Genomic DNA, 12,772 nt, shown 5'->3' with positions numbered 1-12,772 from the left:
TGTGATAGTACAGAGTAAAGACATCAGCCCGAGTGCAAGCCAAAAGGTCCCTGAGCGCCCTTCACTCGTCACGAGAAAGAACACACTTTTCGTCAACAGAGTAATATCCACGTTGGCCACGACTGTAAAGGGAACAAACACTGCCTTTTAGAGGGAATTGTATCCGCAGGTTCGGAAGCTCGAAAGAATGAACTCCCGTGACCAGTGCAAGACAATAGTGAACTAAAGAACATGAGTAGAAGACCTTAGTGACGTGGACCAAATGGGAAAGAGACAAAATTTGGCTCTCGAGATCCCCACACGAGAGCACGAGGGTCAAACTCCCGATGGAAGAAAAAGCATTCCTCGAGGGCGTGGAAGATGAGCGCTAGAAGTCAGGTCAGTTTGAGGGTTCGGCCATCCAGGTTGGGGGTGGGTGGAGTAAGAGTGTAGATACAAAGACGGACGTCGACGGGCATCACTACTTCAGTAAAAACAGAGTGGGGAGACTGTGAACGGAAACTGTAAAATGTTATGGTGGGCAAAAATCGAGCTTGGGCCGTGTCCAGAAGGTAAATTGCAGGCGTGCTGTGGACACACGACCGAAGGAAAGAAGATGTCGAAGTCCTACAGAAATGTAAACATAAAAATCACACGCCATTTGGTGGCAAAAGGTGCGAGAGAAATAGACCGACATACCACGTAACACCACTGCAAGACACAGCCGACTCTACCGGTCTCGTCTTAGAGTCGTTGATGTCTCCACAGAAGGCCTCTAATTGTCCATCTCAGTCCCTATGTAGGTCTATTCCACAGCCGTAGGTACCACTTCTCCTTATTGACCTGTGGCCGACAAACGGTGGAAGCAAACAGGATACAGTTGTATCCGAACCATAGAGAGCCTAGATTAGCCATGAGCCATGAGCCATACGCCATGAGACCGACTGACGGAGGACCCGGACTCTATCTCGAGAATCCTCTCACAGTAAGCTTTACTCAGCCAGTCCGCATCCAGTCCAGAGATAGCCAGAACATCATAACTCGAGCAGCCACAGTGCATGCGTCCACACAATTACTCCCTATCCCGCCGAACTTTCAGCGAGTTCTTGCCATACCCAGTCGACAAAACCCACGCACGTAGATACAGGCAAGTTTCAGGCCATAGATAGACAGGGGCATGAACGACGCGGAGATGAGCACGAAGACACCGACATCATCCTTCAAAGAGTGAACTCAAAAGTCAATGCTCGGTATGTCTGATTAGAAAACGTAGAATGAGGGTGCATACCGCAAATACACCGGTGTAATCAAAGACGCTCGAGGCCGAGGTCGTGTCTTCGGATGTCCGAGCTGGGATCGTATCATGCGACGATATTGGGACACGATGGGAGACGATGTCTGGGGGGCCTATGGTTTCTACTATGTAATCTCGTTAGCGGATGGTTCTTGGTGGCCCTCAGGCGGAGAGATACGGATGGGACGTAGCGGCGAGGAGAACACTGCAGCCACTGCGAGAAGAGGTTTGTTCGAAGCGTCCTGGAAACTCAAAGAAGTGTTACCCAATGAAGGAAACTCAGCGGATACGTCTGGAAGCAAAAATTACGCCAGTGTCAAGAACATCATGCAACCAGTATCACGAGGTAGACTGCGTATGTAGAGCGCTATTTTGGGGCAGTTGTGATTGACGCCACCGAGGGTAGCGCCGAGAAAGTCTTATCCAAAAAGGCAAAGCATTCAAGTTAGACGCAAAACATCCCAAATTGAGGGCATGGACTAGGTATTGTGTGGAGGACAGAGGTGCACGATGGTGACTTCTAACGGACTAGACTATCAAGCCGCGGTCGTGAGTGTAAGAAGACATAGAATGGAACTCGAAAATTCTCATGATGCTACGAACTGGAATGAAAGTGGTGAAACGCCTGTTGTGGAGATATGGCATGGGCTTCACGGATAACGGGAAGAAAACGGGAGACAGAAATTTGTTAAAGGCATAGTGTAGTACTCAGCCGCGGAAATAGATGCGGACCTGCTCATCCATCCAAACATGACACATGGGACTGCCCAACTTTGTGTTACATTGCACGAATCAGATCTCGAGGTCTTTCCATGCTCCAGTGTCTGTAAAGATTTCTTGTTGCGCCACAGGGTGGACAAAACGTCTTCTCTAGGCTTTGCCGTCCCGCAAGGAGAACACAAATCATATTTCCGAGGCCGTCCGAGGAATACTGGAGAATACGGGCCTCCGAACGTCAGAATAGGATTTAGGTCCGCAGGGTGCATAACATAGTGTATCTGGAGAATCCCCTAGCCAGGGTAACCGCTTGAAGATAGTGCATATGTTTGATATCGAGGGCGGGCGCGAAAGTGATCATAAGAACATGACTCATTTGTGTCTGCGAAGAACACAGAATGGGCATGTGTATACAGGACGTCAACTTTGAGGTTATGTAGAAGTTCAGTCACTATCAAAGGATGGGGAGACGTTCCGGTGAGCCTATGGACGTACGAATAAGAGCGGGTGTGGCGTTGGGTGTTACGGCCAGGAACGGCACGTGTCTCAGCGGCGTGTATGAAAATAGACGCGTGAATTCTAGACGGACTAGTGAGTTGGCTATGACAGATCCATACGAGAAGAGAAAGGCACGTACTCCTTATGGTATGTTATGTTTTTGGCTGGTTGCAGGGTGGCTGACTAGGTGGCCGAAATTATTTGCCGCTCCATGTATATGCATGGAGCTCCTGAAGATGGAACAGCGTCAACGAGTCTCACGGAGCGACATCCTTTGAAAGTACCTCATTCAGCGAGTCAAAGCACAGATCCCAGACACAGCGAGCTCAATGCAGATGGGGGACGGGACGCATTCATAGCGGGTGTGCGTGACATTGGAACAACTGCAGCTGGTCTAGAGTGTGCCATATTCCAGAGTTAACAGGTGCTGCGCTGGAATGACCGGACCTACAGCTATACATAGCGCTCTACATTCCGTCCCGAGAGCTCTTCTTCATTATGCACTTCAGCCGTCTGTTGAGCTGAGATGTTGCCCATGGGAACGGAAGCACGTACGACTGGGGTCTCCTCCAATTGCAAGAAGAATGATATCTGTGATCCGATATACGAAAGGACGCATATTGTGAGTGCGTTGAAAGATGGGCAGGTGCGCTCACCGTTATGAAATGATTCGAGGCCTTGGTAAGTTTTTATGATGCCGGACCATACAGACTATAAGATGCATCAATTGACTTGCAGAAGTAGGCCAGGAGTTGTGGTCGCCAGTGATTTGCGAGCGTCGTCGAGAGTCCGACCAAGAGTCCGGTAGCCGTATTATTGCGATTCACGGGGACTGAGAACGATCGAGAACACAGAATACGGGGTGCCACCTCAGTTGATAGGGATAGCTCCACCCAAGGCAGGACGTATGTCCGATATATGGTGAAGATCATGTCATCAGTGCTGGACGACAAGACGCCACTTGGAGTCGGTCATATGTTTGAGAGGACGCCTTCGAACCCGGGAGAGCAGAATGGAAACATAACGAAGAAGTGCAGTCCAAATTGACCCAGTCATCGTGCCAAAAAGAACTAAAATAAAGTGGAAATTCAGCTCATTGCGCCGTGGCACCGCACAATGTCTTGTAAGGGATACGCAGAAGCTAGATGTGTATCGATGAGGACCCACATTCACTGGTGTGGCCTTGGGTATCGGGTTCTGCAAACATAGAATGATGTACATTGAATGTTCGATTCGTTGTGACAACTGCGTGCGACCTAGATCATAAAGAGGCGCGAGACTATCGGAAGGTCCGGTCAGACGTGTCGACGCGTCATAGCGCATAGCGGCACCACAGAAATTTAATGAAAAACAAGAGAAAGATCGACGTCTTTCGAGGAAGATAGGTCAGAAGAGTCGTGGAAGAGAGTAGTGTGGGTATCTGTATTTTGTCGGACCAGTTTGATACGACCAAAGACGGCCAACAAAGCAGACCGTTCACAGAACGCGAGGATGATTTCCGATGAGTAGACAGCGACCCGTCTCGTCACAGGAGGAAGGAGACTCATGAGTGATTCCAAAAGAGATCGGACTCACTACGACCTGGTGAAGTGAAGTGAAATAGCGGTGGCACGTGGCACTTGTGTTGCGAGCAGCTTCTAAGGTCGGACTCAGGGCTTGGGGGGCGCATATAGGATCGAGAAAATGCTGAAAAGGGAGCCTGTTTCAGACCTAGTTGGACCTAGGTTAGCATCTACATCGGTATCTAGGAGACTCCTCTGTCCCCGACCGTGGAATAACTCATCGTGAGCGGGCAGTTTGAGTGCTCGTATGCGGTGCGCTAAATTTGACACTCAATCGCCGGTTGAGATCGTGCCCTGGTCGCCCAAGGGAACATGGTAAGCGTACACGGGGACTGAGGTAGGATGCTGAGATACGATGAAAGTGGGTATTCTCTGTCTACTTGTGGTCGTGGAGTCCGTATCGTTGGACAATGCGACGGAGGAGTCAGTTCAAACTAATATAGTGCTAATATATCCGGAATGAATGCTATGGACACCGCGAGGGAATGAGGGGAGAATCACACACCAAAATCGAATCTTCGCTTGGTTATGCACAGAACATGATTCGAGCGAGAAACAGACGAGTCTCATGCACGAGATTCTGACAAGGTTCTGGTAGATGTGGTGCTTTATCGTTCCCGAGAGACTTTCTTATATCTGAACTATCTCCAATGCTAGATCCATGAAACTATGTGCAGACCGGCAAAGCGGAGGGTATCGGTTGCTTGAAGAGGAAGATATCGCGGTTGGGGGCGAGAGGGGAAGAGAAATGAGGAATGACGTGGCACTGAGAAGGAGTGGTTCCGTGGTTACGGTGGGCCACTCGGAGGCCCAAGCGGCAGTCCAATTCTTGATGAAAGAAAACGGCCTGCTGGCCCGCTCCTTGTTTCTTCCCTTTTTTCCTCGTCGGAGTCGTGGACTCACTTATGAACTGCTCCGATGCCATGACTAATTACGATTCCATGATCCATCTTTTTGATGTCGGATGACGACTGTGGCGAGCAGCGGTTCCCGACGGATCTTACTAATGCATATCAACTTCGAGTCATTTTGGCGGCTATCGGGGTTTTTCTTGATCGAAAGAGCTGTCCTAGGCCAGTCGTTCTTTGTACCCTACTCCCGCTTTCCTCTAGGTCGATATGCATATCCCATTGTTTGGTCTCGAAAAGAGCTGGTACACTCCCCAGCAAACCGATCCGGAGTGAGTGGTGACCATAGGCTTCACGCTAGATATACTTATGCCTCATCATCTTCGTGTACCAGTGGTCATATTTTCACAGCGAATTCATGGATAGACCTATTTCCTGCCTATGTGGCTTGCATCTCTCTCGCATCCCTCCTGTCTCGCGTTGTGGTCCGGAAGATCTCGCATGGAACTCCTACAACTCAGGCAGACTCTTCTGGATATGACTCGTCTTTTGCACGTCCGAAGGCCGCCTCTGGTAGAGCAAATACCGACAATATCAAGGTGTTACGACTCGGTTCCACCATTGCGCTTGTCGCGATTTCTGCGGTATCTATATTTTGTGGCGTCGGCCTCGCTGGCGGACAGGACGACTGGCTGAGAAGACCTGGTTGGGCGAAGATACTCTCGTGCATCACATACGTGTGTGCGCGCTTCCCACTCGAACGTTACCTAATCTCATACACACCCGTGCAGATATATACCCTCTTGCTTTCAATCGTTGCTATGATGACGGGGCAGAGATCCAGGGACACGGCGTCCACTAACCTGACCATCATCCTCGTGGTCGCATTTTTCGTCTCAGCTTACCACGCCCTGTGGCCCCTTATGCTCGCTCAGCATTCCTTAGTACCGTCTCCGGGCGCTTTACAGTGGGGAGAGATAGTCATACTATTTTTCTCAGCCGTCCTTCTACCGCTCCTCTCACCCAGGCAATATACCCCTCTCGATCCGAAAGTCAGTTATCTACTTCTTATATGTCGCGAATCGTCTGGTTGAATTCTCCATGTATAGGAGCCTGCACTAGACCCCAATCCAGAACAGACTGCCTCAATTTTCTCTCTACTCACCTACCACTTCCTTGACCCGATCATCTGGAAGGCCTATCTCGATCCGAAGATCTCTTACGATGAGCTTCCCCCTCTTGCAGATTATGATAATGCAAAGCACCTACTGAAGAGAGCTACCCCTGTGAGTTGTCTGCGACCGTCAGCTTGCAAATATATATTGGCACTGATTGTTGTGGCGCAGCTTATAGACTCTCTCACTCGTGGTGGAAGGCGCCATATTTTCTGGAGTCTTATGAGAGTATTTCGTATGGTGTAGTCTCTCAGTCTTTGGTATGAGTCCCGTTGACTGACTACGGAACATACGACTAGAGTATGAATACGTGGAGATGACGTCCATGCTGGTGCTTACGGTCCGTGTCTGCGCTGCTCCCTCATCTCAGTCACTTGTATTAACGCCCTCATTTTCTGCAGGCTTGTTCTATGGTTCTCAATCCTCTGGCTATCAAGCAACTTCTCTCGTGAGTTGTTTCGAAATCTCTGGGGTAACGCCGGATCCTTTATTGTGTTACCGTCAAGGTCCCTGGAGAACAACGGGGAAGATCCCGTGGTTCAACCTTGGGTATGGATAGCTGTGCTTTTCCTAGCCCCAACCTGTGCTTCCCTTACACTCGAGCGGTACATTTTTGTCGGGGTACGCTTTCTGTCTCGCGTCGTCCCAGTAGTGCCTCGGTATTCACTTGCCTATGTCTGTGATAGACTCGCACCTTGGTCCGGATGGAATCTGTTCTGACTCAGCTCATCTATGAGCACACTCTCCGCATTCGAGTCCAGGCAGACTCATCCCATTCGTTGGAAACTTCCTCCGAACGTTCGTCGGATGGAAATTCGAAGGATAGTATTCAGGCGCGGAATATACAGGGAAGAATCAACAATCTCGTCACAACGGACATGGCCACCATTGCGCCAGGAAGGGATTTTCTGACTGTCGGTGCGTTTGAACCTCTTTAGTTAATCACACTGTGCAAGCGGGTGGCCATTACGCTAATTGGTAATGGATATGGAAGTGTTGTGGACACCCGTCCTGGTGGCGTTGAGTGTTTGGTTCCTATATGAGGCGTTGGGATGGAGGTGCGCTACGTTGTTCAGCTTCTCATCGAAGGCGATCCTAATAAGCAACTACCAGTGCATTCGTCGGCGTCGCTGTGATGTTTATACTAATTCCAGTCCCTGGAAACGTCGCGAAGATGTTGCAGAGTACCCAGCGTGAGGCTATGAAGAAGGTTGGTTTGCATATCCCTTCCTATGGAAATCATATTAACGACACAGTAGACGGATGCTCGGGTGCAGACAATCACAGAAAGTACGAAACCTTCTTGGAGTATGTTTCTCGCTGTGATTCCGATGCTCACGTTCTTTTCCCTAGCCTTGAACGTTCTCCGAATGATCAAGCTCTTTGGGTGGGAGGCTAAGATGAACAGCCGAATTTCTGAGAAGCGAGACGATGAGCTTCACTGGGTCAGGAGAGGACGGTTGCTTTCGCTACTCAGCAGGAGCCTCAAGTGAGTGTACTTGTGTACTTAGCTTTCCTTCTCCGAAGAAGTTGTGATGGTTGACGAACGTCGATTAGCTATGTCATTCCTGCAGTGACGATGATCGCGGTCTATACAACTTATGTGAGTCGAATGGTTGTATCTCAGTGTCGAGTGTACCCATGTTTTCTCCGGTAGACGGTCGTCATGAAACAAGAGTTGACAGGTGAGCAGTTCCTTCCCTGTACTCCTGCATATATGCGAATGATATCTTCCAGCGGCCGCTGTCTTCTCGTCTCTGGCTGGTGAGCTCTTTTTCTTCTCGTTTCAACGAACAGTCTCTTACTTCTCCTGTCTGTGCAGCATTCGATATTCTCCGGGAGCAACTCAATGAGGTCTTCTGGATGACACCGAGATTGATTGCCGGTACTTGGTCACTATTCTCCGGAGAGTACTCCAGAGTGCTTATGACACCGATTTAAACTCTCCAGCCAAGGTGTCTTTGGATCGAATAAACGAATTCTTGCACGAGGTGACGTCTTTCCCTGTCGGTCGCTGTTTGACATTCGTATTGATTTCGTCGTAGACGGATCTCTTGGCATCTACTCCTGATATCCCCACCGGCAGCTCGATCGAGGACTACAACAAAGAGAATATTGGTTTCAACGAAGCCTCATTCTGTTGGAGATCTGACCAAAGTACCGACGGCGTCTCTACTCCGAACGGTGGAAGGTTCACGCTTCGCATTGAGAATGAGCTGGTATTCAAGAGAGGTGGAATCAACCTCGTCACTGGACCAACAGGCTCAGGTATGACTGCTCAGTTTGATTGACGCTGTCTATTCTCATGTGACGGTATACCAGGCAAAACATCACTTCTCATGGCTCTGCTTGGTGAGTAATGTGGGCCACCGCCACATATTAGACGGCTGACGTGCCCCGTCCCAGGCGAGATGCGCTTTATTCGTTCCGCCCCATCGTCCTGGTATAACCTTCCCCGCGGCGGAGGCATTGCGTACGCAGCTCAAGAGTCCTGGGTCCAAAATTTGACGATAAAAGTGAGCGTCGTCGGTCTTCATTGTGGAACAGGCGAATTTGACAGCGTACCAGGAAAACATAGTCTTTGGTTCACCCTACGAAGAAGTCCGCTACAAGCAAGGTGAGACTAAATCCCTGACTCGTAGCCATTCTCATGTTGACGAGTATGTTACAGTGATCCAGCAGTGCGCCTTGGAGCACGATCTGAAGCTGTTCGATGCTGGCGACATGACCGAGGTGGGGGAGAAGGGTCTGACCCTCAGGCGAGTGGATTCCTTTCGCTCTGCTACCTCGGACGACATTCTGACTCTTATGACCTTCATGCAGTGGTGGTCAAAAGGTAGTGACAGTCTAAGCTATCATCCTAAGACAGACGTTCAACACACCGCTTGAAGGCCCGTTTGACTCTAGCTCGCGCTGTTTACTCCAATGCGGAGATCCTGCTTCTCGATGATGTGAGTACAAAAGTGCGTTTCTACGTTTGCTCGTTCTCTGACGGCTTGTACAGGTCTTTGCAGCACTAGACGTCCATACGGCACGATGGATCGTCGATAAATGCTTCAGGGGCCCTTTGATAAGAGGACGTACGGTATTGCTCGTGGTTAGTATTCCCGACTTTTTGGCGACCGCAGACAGAGAGACTGATTGTCGTGATATAGACTCACAACGTGGACCTCGTCAAACCTATTGCCAACTTTGTGGTCACCGTACATTCAGACGGCACGGTATCGTCCTATGAGTCCGTGTTTGAAGCACTGAAGAAAGGTGAGGATATCGGGGAGGCTGCAGCATACACGGACGAACATAATGATAAGGACACGAAACCGAATTTGGGTCCACTGGAGCAGGCGAGCGCCAAGCCGAAGGATGGAAAGTTGGTCGAAACGGAGGAGGTAGCCGTAGGACATGTCAGCTGGGCTGCGCGTAAGTCGTCATAGTCATGTCCAGCTGCTCCCTTTTTGTTCTCATCATTTCATTGACGTGGTTGAACACAGTAAGACTCTATTTCAATAGCCTTGGTGGGCAATGGAACATATCGTTCTGGAATGTCTACATTAGCACTATGCTCGCGATGCACCTGTCCGTCATGGCTGAAACGTGGTCACTTGGGTACTGGTCGCAACAATACGAGACCCACCCTTCTTCAGAGGTTAATGTTACCTAGTACGTTTATATAAAAATTAGAGCGTGAGATTCCTCTGACATCACGGTCATCTTAGCTACCTTTCCATCTACATCATGACAGTACTGGTCACCTTAGTGTTCATATTGACCACTAATGTTCTCTGGGTTTTTGCATCTCTCCGTGGATCGAGGTCCATTCACCGCCGGTTAATCAATTCCATCATGGGGGCTACCTATAGATGGTTAGATGTGACTCCGATCTCTCGAGGTGCGGCTTAGTATTACGCTCATACGACACACTATATCTGAAATGCATTGACTTCGTAGTAATCACTCGCTGTACTGCTGACATACAAGCCAGTATGTCAACACTTTCTCTCACCACCCTCGCTACTCACCTGACATTTCCTCATACAGTTGACCGGCCCTTACCGGACACATTTTTTATACTGCTTACGCTCACATTATCTCTCGCGACGAAGCTCGGAATCGTTGTCTTTCTCACTCCGGTCTTCATCTTCCCTGGCCTTCTTGTCTTCGTCATTGGAGGAATGTGCGGAAGGCTGTACATTGCGTCTCAACTGGCCGTTAAACGCCAACAGAGTGTCGCTAAAGCGCCAATTCTCGCACACTTTGGTGGCACATTGTCTGGTTTGGGTAGGTCGCGTTCATTTGAATTGACACCTCACAACACTTTTTTGATCATCATTTCCTCGGCATTCATCAGTTTCTGTACGGGCATATGGGGCAGAGACTGCCTTCACGAAGGAGTTGCAGCGATATTCCGACCGGCACACGCGTGTAGCTAGGACGTACTATATTCTTAATCGGTTGGTCTGCCACCGTTTACGTTTCTGACGGGGCTTGTCTCTCAGGTATTTGTACTGATCGTTCACTCTTGACAGGTGGATCTCGTTCCGCATGCAAGTCCTCGGGGCAATATTCTCCGCCGGTATCGCAGCCTACCTCATGTATCATCACAAAAGAGGTGAAACCCAGGCTTCTGACACAGGATTCTCTATGAACATGGCTGGTACGTACCGAACAACATATATTCTCTGTTTGAATAAAATTGATTTGGATGGATAGCGGGATTTAGCGCCTTGATTCTCTGGTGGGTGAGATCATTGAACGACTTCGAAGTTCAAGGTATCGCTCTCCTTTGTAAGCAAGAGTATGAACGAGAGCGGAAGACTGATGCTATTGCAGGTAATAGCGTAGAGCGTATCTCGCAATACGTGGCTATCGAGCAAGAACCGAAGCCCACCAACGACAATGCTCCACCAGCCCATTGGCCGTCTAGCGGCGATCTCAGAGTGGAGAATATGTCCGCTCGCTATTCCGTCGTAAGTGCCTCGTATTATCTGGAGACTGGCCCTTCACTGATAGCGCAAACAGGATGGCCCGGCCGTCCTGAGGGATATTTCGTTCCACATCAAGTCTGGCGAGCGCATCGGTATTGGTATGTGACTGCCATTTGTCATCATTCTAGCATATGCTGACCATTCCTCCATTTCTTCCTAGTTGGACGGACTGGAAGCGGGAAAAGCTCACTGACATTGTCGCTCCTTCGATGCATCCTGACTGAGGGAGACATTTATTACGACGGGCTTCCTACTACCTCCATCAACCTGGATACCCTTCGATCTAGTGTAACGATCATCCCACAAGTCGTAAGGCCGCTTCCTCCCGATCTTTTTGGTTCATTAGATCAATATATCTTTTTGCCTTGTAGCCCGAATTGTTACGAGGGACGTTGAGAGAAAATCTAGATCCCTTCGGTGAACACGATGACGCCACGCTCAACTCGGCCTTGCGTGCTTCTGGACTTTTTTCACTCCAGGCTGAGGCTGAGGAGGGAGATGGGCGTCTCACTTTGGAGACGCAAATATCGGGTGCGGGTGCCAACCTGTCAATTGGGCAGAGGCAAATTCTTGCCCTTGCACGCGCGTTGGTCAGAGGCAGCAAGTTGTTTATCCTGGATGAAGGTAAGAAAATTGGTTATCCGGCATCCCCGCTGCTAATATTGACGTTTCTTTAATCAGCTACTTCGTCCATTGGTACGGTATCATTATAGTCTAAATGATCTCCTATCATTAACGGTTCACGTTCCATATAGATTACAAAACTGACGCTGTGATTCAAAAGTCCCTCAGAACGGAGCTGCCCGAGGACGTCACTGTGCTCATAGTCGCCCATCGTCTGCAGACCATCATGGACGCTGATAGGATTGTAAGTTGCTGCAGATTCGTCTCCATAAATTTCGCATTAATAGTACTCAACCTATCGCTTGCAGATGGTCCTAGATGCTGGACGTATTGTGAGTTCTGTCCCCCAGCGCCTGTCTCTGCATCTGAACCATTGCTTTCAGGTTGAGTTCGACACACCCTCCGCCCTGCTACGGGAAAAGGCTAGTAAGTTCCGCGCTATGGTGGAAGGAAGCGAGGACAGCGCTACACTACACAGTATCGCCGAGGGAAAGCTCTAGGCCTCTTGAGCGGTGAAACACCTTTCTTGCTTCTTGATATGCTTTGTGGCGGATCAGACCCAACAGCACCTCAGCCTTGAACCTATATATATATATATATATATATACCGCTCTCATGATGGAGTTCCACCGAGGTACATAACCGCAAGAGTTCAAATGCTGATCCGTGCCGTTGCCAGGCCCGCAGGGGGCATCAAGCGCACAAAGGTCACTGCGTCCACCGATCATCATTCGAACAATGCGCCCACGGAGAAACTGACATGCCTTTTAGTCTACACTTTCCGGGGTGTTATATGTGACTTTTTGTTCACGACTCTGAGTTTGTCCTCGTACTTCCAGAGGTGACTGCATCGAACAGACGCGCTCATTGGCTAAAACACCGTCTTCTATCGCATCTTTGTCCTCGTCCTCTCGTTGTCAAAACCCGAAAAATTTCAGCCTCTGGCTGGGTTGATGGTGGCTTCGAACTGATGCTATCATTGACATCAGGATACAAATACATCATGAAGTGCGGGAGTAAGAAGGGGTGGAACGCTCTGCATCGGAGCATGCATTGTTGCGGCTGTTCGCAACACAAATTATCATCAAAG

General features: G+C 49.5%; 2 protein-coding genes across 2 annotated transcripts; one reads left to right on the top strand and one right to left on the bottom strand.

Moving 5' to 3' along the window:
• Window positions 1–483: 483 nt before the first annotated feature.
• On the bottom strand, window positions 484–1,154 carry STEHIDRAFT_145964 (uncharacterized protein). Its single transcript, XM_007302130.1, has 4 exons — window positions 1,117–1,154; window positions 929–1,058; window positions 679–822; window positions 484–606 (listed from the first exon to the last, which is right to left on the bottom strand). The coding sequence occupies exons 2-3, from the start codon at window positions 1,037–1,039 to the stop codon at window positions 775–777; spliced, it is 159 nt and encodes a 52-aa protein (XP_007302192.1). The 5' UTR covers window positions 1,040–1,058; window positions 1,117–1,154; the 3' UTR covers window positions 484–606; window positions 679–774.
• A 4,014-nt stretch (window positions 1,155–5,168) lies between these two features.
• Window positions 5,169–12,252, top strand: STEHIDRAFT_145962 (multidrug resistance-associated ABC transporter; the record flags this gene model as incomplete). The annotated part of the gene is made up of 42 exons (XM_007302129.1): window positions 5,169–5,230; window positions 5,293–5,635; window positions 5,690–5,950; window positions 6,008–6,184; window positions 6,245–6,308; window positions 6,373–6,413; window positions 6,475–6,521; window positions 6,580–6,694; window positions 6,760–6,991; window positions 7,068–7,131; window positions 7,187–7,283; window positions 7,333–7,363; window positions 7,427–7,562; window positions 7,631–7,676; window positions 7,731–7,758; window positions 7,811–7,837; window positions 7,896–7,958; window positions 8,024–8,064; window positions 8,119–8,341; window positions 8,396–8,430; window positions 8,485–8,589; window positions 8,642–8,690; window positions 8,745–8,832; window positions 8,897–8,909; window positions 8,965–9,024; window positions 9,078–9,170; window positions 9,229–9,493; window positions 9,565–9,733; window positions 9,790–9,962; window positions 10,022–10,054; window positions 10,112–10,351; window positions 10,422–10,524; window positions 10,600–10,727; window positions 10,784–10,843; window positions 10,904–11,040; window positions 11,093–11,156; window positions 11,219–11,367; window positions 11,430–11,682; window positions 11,740–11,754; window positions 11,814–11,926; window positions 11,991–12,014; window positions 12,066–12,252. 42 exons carry the CDS (start codon window positions 5,169–5,171, stop codon window positions 12,180–12,182), a joined length of 4,584 nt encoding a protein of 1,527 aa, XP_007302191.1. The 3' UTR covers window positions 12,183–12,252.
• Window positions 12,253–12,772: the final 520 nt, after the last annotated feature.

The sequence above is a fragment of the Stereum hirsutum genome (genome assembly GCF_000264905.1).
Source record: "Stereum hirsutum FP-91666 SS1 unplaced genomic scaffold STEHIscaffold_4, whole genome shotgun sequence".
Lineage (NCBI taxonomy): Eukaryota > Fungi > Basidiomycota > Agaricomycetes > Russulales > Stereaceae > Stereum > Stereum hirsutum.
This window is presented reverse-complemented; position numbering and strand designations above follow the sequence as displayed.